Raw genomic sequence first — 7,662 nt, forward strand, 5'->3', positions numbered from 1 at the left:
CCCAAAGTCTCAGCATTTACTCACAATGGATGACGGTGTTCGACTAGGCTGTTATGTGCAAAGCAGAACCTGATTTGCCAGCGTATGGTTAGTCAGCTTGTCAACGTAATCATGACATGGCCCCCCCTCATAATCCTGGAGAAGACCTCCTGATATGGCTCAGTATAGCTGTCAGTCATCTGCATATAATCTGACCAAGAGCCATTGAGTTATTAGGGCTCGAGAAAAAAAAAAAAAAGGAAGAGGCGAGTGGAATGCTAAGAATATTTATACATCCTAAACAGTGGAAATATTGTTTTATTAAAATTGATTTATTTTTATTTTATTTTTTTAAGATAAGATAAGATAAGATAGTCCTTATTGATCTCACAATGGGGAAATTCACTCGTCACATCGGGAAGAAGGTGCAGAGTAGGGAAGGTGCATTTAGTTATATACAGTGAATCTTCATATATACAATGGATCAAAAAGAATACCAAAAAATACAAAAAAAAGGAAATAGGAATGGGCATATGATGTCTTATTTACATTCATAGTGGTCTATATATATATAAACATATATATATATATATATATACTTATATATATATATATATATATATATATATATATATACATATATCTATGCGCCTACATACATACGTACCTATGCGTATATATATGCATATACATATACATATGTGCATATGAGCTGTTATTTTCATAACAGCTCGTTACACATTAGAGAAAATTAGATCTAGAAACAGAGAAGAAGATGCGGCGGTTGCTTTGTGTTGGTCGTGGTTAAAGGAGCCTGGGAGCAAGGTTCTGGAGCATGTAATAAATTAACGTCTGACCCCAATCTTTGTGTGGCCCTTCGGAAAGGCCTGTGGAAGGCCCCCAGCCCCAAATCCAAGTGAGAATGGGCCCCTGTGAAGAGGCTCTTTCAGGGGTGTCACCATGCGATGAATTGGCCAGGAGAAAGCATGTTTATAGACTGTGCAAAGGAGTGCGTCTTTGTGGGGAAATGTCACTGACACTGGTACAGTTTGCCTGAATGAGCTATGATGACGAGGCTAATGGGGGGCCCCACCTAAGGTGAGGGTCAGCGAATTGGGAGGGGGGGGTGGGTACCTCTAAGCTCAGGACCCCCCACCCTCAGGCTCCTTTCATGCCTAGTAGCTGTAGCTAATGTTGCAATTCTTCGATCCTCCACAATGGCCAAGGAAAAGAGTCAACTTTCACACCAGCGGGTCACCATGAGTGCTTTAGGAAATGATCGTGTAAACAGAGTGTTACCTTCTGACCTGTGGCTGGAACCTCAGAGCCGCGGACAAAACAGCCAGGCTGCGGGTATTAGACATGCCTGTTAGCGGGAGAAAGACCTCAAGCCGCGGGGAGACATACACTTATAAGTGTTTTCTTCTTTGCCCCCACACTGCAAAAAGGGAACTCAAAATAAGTAAAATGTTCTTGAAAGTTTTGTATTTTTCCTTGATTTGAGCAGGTAAATAAGACTATTTGCCAATGGAATAGGAGTTTTGCACTTAAAATAAGAAAAATGTATCTCCATCATCTTAATTTAAGTGCAGGATATCTAATTATCTTATTTTAGGGGTAAATATACTCATCCCATTGGCGAATAGTCTTATTTAGCTGCTCAAATAAAGAAAAAAAATACTAAAATTTCAAGAAAATTCTACTTACTTTTAGTTCCCTTTTTGCAGTGCATTCACTCATCTGCCGTACATTTTTACCTCATTAGCATCTTCGATATGTTACGAATTCCAGTGTTTAGCTGTGCTCGGTGTGTTTTAGGACATGTGATGATGTTCTCCTCCCCGCGCTGAGTTCCCACGGTTATAAGGGCATCTTGTTAGCAGCCTTCCACTCGGCTTAGCTGGATAAAGTGTTTCTACACAGCTCAGTCTCTTAGCACCAGCGTGTCGGGTCGTAAATGACACCGGTCTGAGTTAATTAATGAGCTGCTGGACACACAGGCGCTGTATTACTGCGGTATATGCTGCGGTGTATACTGAGTCAGTAGGTTTTAATATCGTGAAGAATGCATTTCACCTCGCTGTGTTGACTCTCGGGGCTAATGAATCAGCCAGGTGTTGGCTGCGTCGGCGCTGTCCGTAAACTAACAAGTGGGAAATCATAACTGGAACTTTTTTGTATCGAAATAGCGCATTTTTTGGTGCCGTGTAGTTTTTCCAGAGGATTGCAGTCATCAGCCTTAAGCTCTGTTGTTGCATGTTAGACCCCACACTCACGTCTGTGAACCTAAACTGGGGTTTAAAAACAACTTTCCACTCTGAAAAAGCAGATTCTGGTCCATAAAAACAAAACGCTTTATTTTCTGCAACCACAAAATCAGACAAATAATAATAATAAAAAATGCTTGAGCTGTATGTCATTGTTTGGACAAACAGTTTCAAAGACATTAAGACAATTTCAAATATCCCCCTTTATGGTGTTTGTTTATTTATAATATATACACTGCAAAAAGGAACTAAAAGTAAGTACAATGTTCTTGAAATTAGTGTATTTTTCTTTGATTTGAGCAGCTAAAAAAGACTATTTGCCAATGGTAGAGATGAATTGTTCTTGTTTTAAGTGCAAAAATCTTATTTCAAGAAAAATTTACTTACTTTGAGTTCCCTTTTTGCAGTGTATCGATGAATCTGTAAGATAGTTTAAATGAATTATTATTAAAGGGGTCACAGCATTAAGTGTGTTGTGAAGGTGTTCATTTTTACCCATTTAACAGGTGATTAAAATGCAATGATAAAGAGATGAGAAAATAATTTATTAAAGAAAGAAAAAAATAGCAAATAAATGTAGAAGTGAGAAAATTAATATATTGAGACCTTACACAAAGACTACATAACAGAATAAGTAAGTAAATACAAATAAAATACATAAAACAATGACATAAAAGGATTAATATAAAGGAATTAATCAACAAATAATAAATTAAAACAAATGAGGAAATTACTATTAAACAAATGACAACTTATTAAGTAAACCAAAAAAATAAAGAGAAATGTAAATATTTAAACCAAATTAATGAAGATAGAGTAAATTAATGAATAAATAGATAGATAAAGCTCTAACTGGGGTTTATTTAGCTGTATCTGAATCTGCCTTTAGGATTATTTTGTTGGTTGGTTTGAGCTTCTATTTCTGTATAACTGGATATGATCTGAGCCAAAATGTCCTGTAAGGGGCATTAAGATGACATTTTGAGTAAACAACATGAAAACGTGTTTAAAAACAAAAAATAATGCAGCAACCTTCCAAAAAAACGGATACATTGAGGGAATATTTCTCAGTTTCTGGTGCAAACTGCTGAAAGCAAAAAGCCTTTTGCAGGTTTCTGTGCAGTCCGCTGCGACGTCAGACTGAAAGGACTGCTTTTCATGTGCAACCCTTTCCAGCACCTCCTTTCTGCCCCCCCCCCCCCCCCCGGTCGGGGAAGAAGTGGCCTGGCTTTACGACAGCCGGCCAGACTGAGACCCACCGCCGTGAAAGGCTTTTTCCTCTCTTTACGGCCTCATAAATATATTGTTATCTGCGCCTGGGAAGTCAACGGCGAGATTTATTCGCACGATTAGCGGAGATAGTGAGCCAAGCATCCTGACTCATTAATTAAACACGAGCGAGCACTACATCCACCTTAATTTCCGATCTGCGCTCGGCAGAAGAGCCGCTTTTAAGTAGGCGATGAGGTATAGGAGTTCATTATATGTCGCTTAGGTGCATTTTTTAATTTTATGATATTTTTTTAAGCACCGGGATGCTGACACCCGGCTGAACTCTCATAGATCTGGAGGCAGTTCACGTCCCAAAAGATTCATGGGCTGTGAATCTTTCTTAAATCTTAAATGGATCCCAAATCTGTAGTGCTCCCTCTTTCTGGGATCACTTATTAAAAGGCAACGAGGAATAAAAATCCACCTCCCCACCCCCTTCTAAAAATAAATAAACGAAAAATATTCAAGGAAAATTACCCCAAATTCTCCAAAAGTTTTCGTTTTTTGCCGCTCTGAGCTTTAAAGCGGACCTGAGCAGAGTCGTGTCAGTTCACTGTCCCTTTGATCAGCTCAGCAAAGTGAATTTTCTGTATTTTTCCAATTAACCAGTCAAGGGGTATTAATATAGCTGCAATGGAATTAGGGCATCAGATGGTAATTAACCGTGCTGCGTGCTCACTCAGACGCCCTGCGTGGATGGGAACTCCGCCGCAGAGAAATCCCAGAGGATGGGAGGAACTTGTTGATGAAGGAGAAGGTCCCTGAGCTACATCGGTTATTTGCCCTGAACTAGATTATCTGAAGAAAATTACACAGATGTGGGGTTTGATCTCAGCCTGGTGGTCAAAAGTCAGTGTTTTCTCAAGATTTAAAGTTTATTTTTTTGTAATTAATAAAATATTTTCTATCCTCGTACAATCAAAACATGATGGATTAGCATAAACACTGCAATGAGGGAACTAAAAGTAGGTAAAACTTTCTTGAAATGAGTGTATTTGTCCTTGATTTGAGCAGGTAAATATGATTATCGGTCAACGGAATGAGGTTTTTGCATTTAAAATATGACTTACTCATCTACATCGTGTTATTTAAAGTGCAGTATTTCTAATTATCTTATTTTAGGGGTGAAAATACTCATTCCATTGGCAGATCATCTCGTTTACATGCTTAAATTTAAGGGAAAATGCCCTCGTTTCAAGAAAATTTTACTTACTTTTAGTTTCTTTTTGCAGTAAATGGAGTAGTTAGAAGAAGTAGTGATTTTAGTCAGATTATTAGATGTGATTTAAGCATTCTTAAACTCTGTTTGGCCCTCCTGGCAAAGATTTGTAAAAAGTATTTACATGAATGCTGTTTCATTACAGTAGCATAGTCTCACACTGAGGATGTTTCCATGGCAATTACAAGTTTTGTAATTAGGTCTGAATCAGTCGATGAGTTTATTAAATTATATATTTTTTTCCGTGGTTCAGTTTCTTTTCACACAGCAACAAACAGGACACAGATGCTGCGTTCTGAGCTAGTAGATAACATTAGTTTGTTTCTCTGCAATAGTCAATTTAAAATTACATGAGAGGTGTAGCAAATGATTTCCAGACGTTTTAAATGTTGCACAGGGCTTCATACTTTACAAGAAAGACGTCCTGCTGCTCTTTGTTGTTGTTTTTTACTCTACTGCCTCATATTTAGTTAAAAATGATAACCATCCCCCCATTTCTGTGCTGATTTGGCCATAAGTTCTTGATCATCGCTCCGTCAAAACACCCAGTGACGACCTTTTTACAATTTTCTATCAGATAATTAGGTTGTTTTTTTTTTGGTATTTTGTGTAGTTTAGGATGTTAAGGACTCTGACAGCATCACAGATCCTCCACCATACTTAACAATGTGTATCGATTACTGTTGCACGTGTCCATCCGTTGTTTTCACCAAACCCGCCCGAGGTGTTTGTAGCACTCTTAGTCTCATCTGACCATGACACACATTTCTCGTTAAAGTCCCCGAAGAGTTTAGCCGTCGCCACATTTTAACTTTTGTGATGTTAGGACAGAAACGCTCCTTGATGACATGGCTCATAAACCACTGGTTTGCCGCTAGACAGTATCTAACGGATGCTACGAAGCCCATGCTGACCCCCAGAGACGCTATTATTTTCCGTCATTCTCTAACAATGAGCTTGAGAACGTGTCTTTACCTCTTGGGTGCCCAACCCCAGTCCTAGGGTGCTACTATGCCCTGAACTGTGGATGGATCCCTTCTCCAACACGCCTGAACCAAATGACTGGATTCCAGCCATTATTAATAGTTAATAATTGCTTTAACTATAGATATGGACAGATGGAGGTGAAAAACTATTTTCTTCCGGTAATTTTCTCACTTGTCAAGATGTTCTCTTGTCTTTCCCATGTTGAGTAATGGAGAAATAGAAATCATCACTCAGATCAGTTTTAAAATATGCATTGAAAAGGCTTTAGAAGTTACATGTATTTTAAATTAAGACTTAGACTTAGACAACTTTTATTTGTCATTGTGTATGCACAGAGTGCGTACAGAACGAAATGTCGTTGCATACAGCTTGTAAATTGCAGTAAAATGAAATTACAGTATAAGGTGCAGCAGTGATTTAAAAGTGAACAATTTAAATGTAGACAATGCAGGAGAAGTCACAGTGTACAGGTGAGTATTTTTAAAACCATTTGTATGTGCAGAATTGATTGTGCAAAGGGCATTTGTGCAAGAATGCATTTAAAAACTAAGAGTTCGGCAGCATTTGTAATGTTGGATGGAGATGCAATGATGCAAAATGTGCAAATATGCGAATGTGAATAGTGGCACTAAATATTCCCCCCCCCCAAAAAATAAATAAATAAAATAAAATAAATAAATAACATAAATAAATAAATAATATATATATATATATATATATATATATATATATATATATATATATATATATATATATATATTCATCACTAAATAAAAGCTCTGAAATAAACATTTTTTTAGCTTTTTCCTATAGTTTTGTGTTTTGATTTTCTGCTGGTTCATTTAAAACCCAACTAGGGTACCAATAAGAGTGGAGGGCACTTAACATTACAATTCCTATGGGTTTTGTGATAATTAAGATATAACGCACATCTCTCCGAATTATATGGCATCTTTAGGATAAAAAAACAAACAAACCCTTGAATGAAATTGTGTAGTCCACCAGGTGGTGCTCTAACCCTCGTCATTTCAATCCCCTCCAATTAAAAGTCTTCAACAATTAACTCTGATGGCCTTAAAGTGGCTTTGCGACTTCTTTTTTTTGTTGTGTTTCAGTTTTCTGAGAAAGCTCCTTGGACTAAATTTTGCTCTCGGATTGTTTTGCAGGGTCACGGACCAGCGACACGAGAAGGTGCCGTATTTCTTCTTCGGCGACTTCAACTTCAGGTTGGACTCCAGGCAATTATTTGAGGTGAGTGTCCTCTGCAGCGCTCGCTTGCTGGGAAAGCTGCACGTCTCCCAATAAGTGCCGCCTGGAGTCATGTAGGGGGGTAAAGCGTTTGCACGGTACTCGGAGGGCGACGGCAATAACGGTGAAAGCGGTTTTAGTTGTGCACGGGTCCGCTCAGAGTTATGAGTCGTTAAAACGCCTCGCCGTTGCAGCCCCAGCTGTGTTTGCCAACTCAGCCTCCAAGTGCATTGTTATGTTACGGTGCCATTTGCTCCTCTTTCCCCCTCCTCCTCTCGGTGCAAATGAAGCCAGTGAGAACTGAAGCGGTGCAGTTAGTCTGCATTGTCCATGAGTGGATGGTGGAGGGGGAGAGGGGGGGTGGGGGGGACAAGTCATAAAAGCCCCCCCCACAGACAGTGATATGTCCGATGATAACAGAGTGGGAGAGACGCTTGTAGGCCGATCCTTTCGACACAATGGCCCTCGAATCAGTGGGCCTGTTCAAGGTGTGGGGCATTGTCGGTTTCAACTAGAGCCCCCCATTCAGAGGAGAGGGAAGAGGAGGGAAAGCTCTCTGAATGGAGGGCTCAAATGCTCAAATCACCGAGGGAGCACTTCACTCTGTGTGGCACAGCGGAGGAAACAGTTTACCCCTCTGGCCACTAGGGGGACAACCAGCCAAGGCGAGCCGCGCCTCCTTCACGTGTT

At 39.4% G+C, this 7,662-nt stretch overlaps 1 protein-coding gene across 1 annotated transcript in view; it reads left to right on the top strand.

Annotated features, from left to right (window-relative positions):
* Window positions 1-7,662, top strand: part of LOC105926161 (inositol polyphosphate-5-phosphatase A) — a 93,493-nt gene that overhangs the window by 10,829 nt on the left and 75,002 nt on the right. The window contains exon 3 of the mRNA XM_036130234.1: window positions 6,891-6,950. Coding sequence (XP_035986127.1) covers window positions 6,891-6,950 — 60 coding nt within the window. The remainder of the gene's footprint in view (window positions 1-6,890; window positions 6,951-7,662) is intronic.

The sequence above is a fragment of the Fundulus heteroclitus genome, unplaced genomic scaffold (genome assembly GCF_011125445.2).
Source record: "Fundulus heteroclitus isolate FHET01 unplaced genomic scaffold, MU-UCD_Fhet_4.1 scaffold_304, whole genome shotgun sequence".
Lineage (NCBI taxonomy): Eukaryota > Metazoa > Chordata > Actinopteri > Cyprinodontiformes > Fundulidae > Fundulus > Fundulus heteroclitus.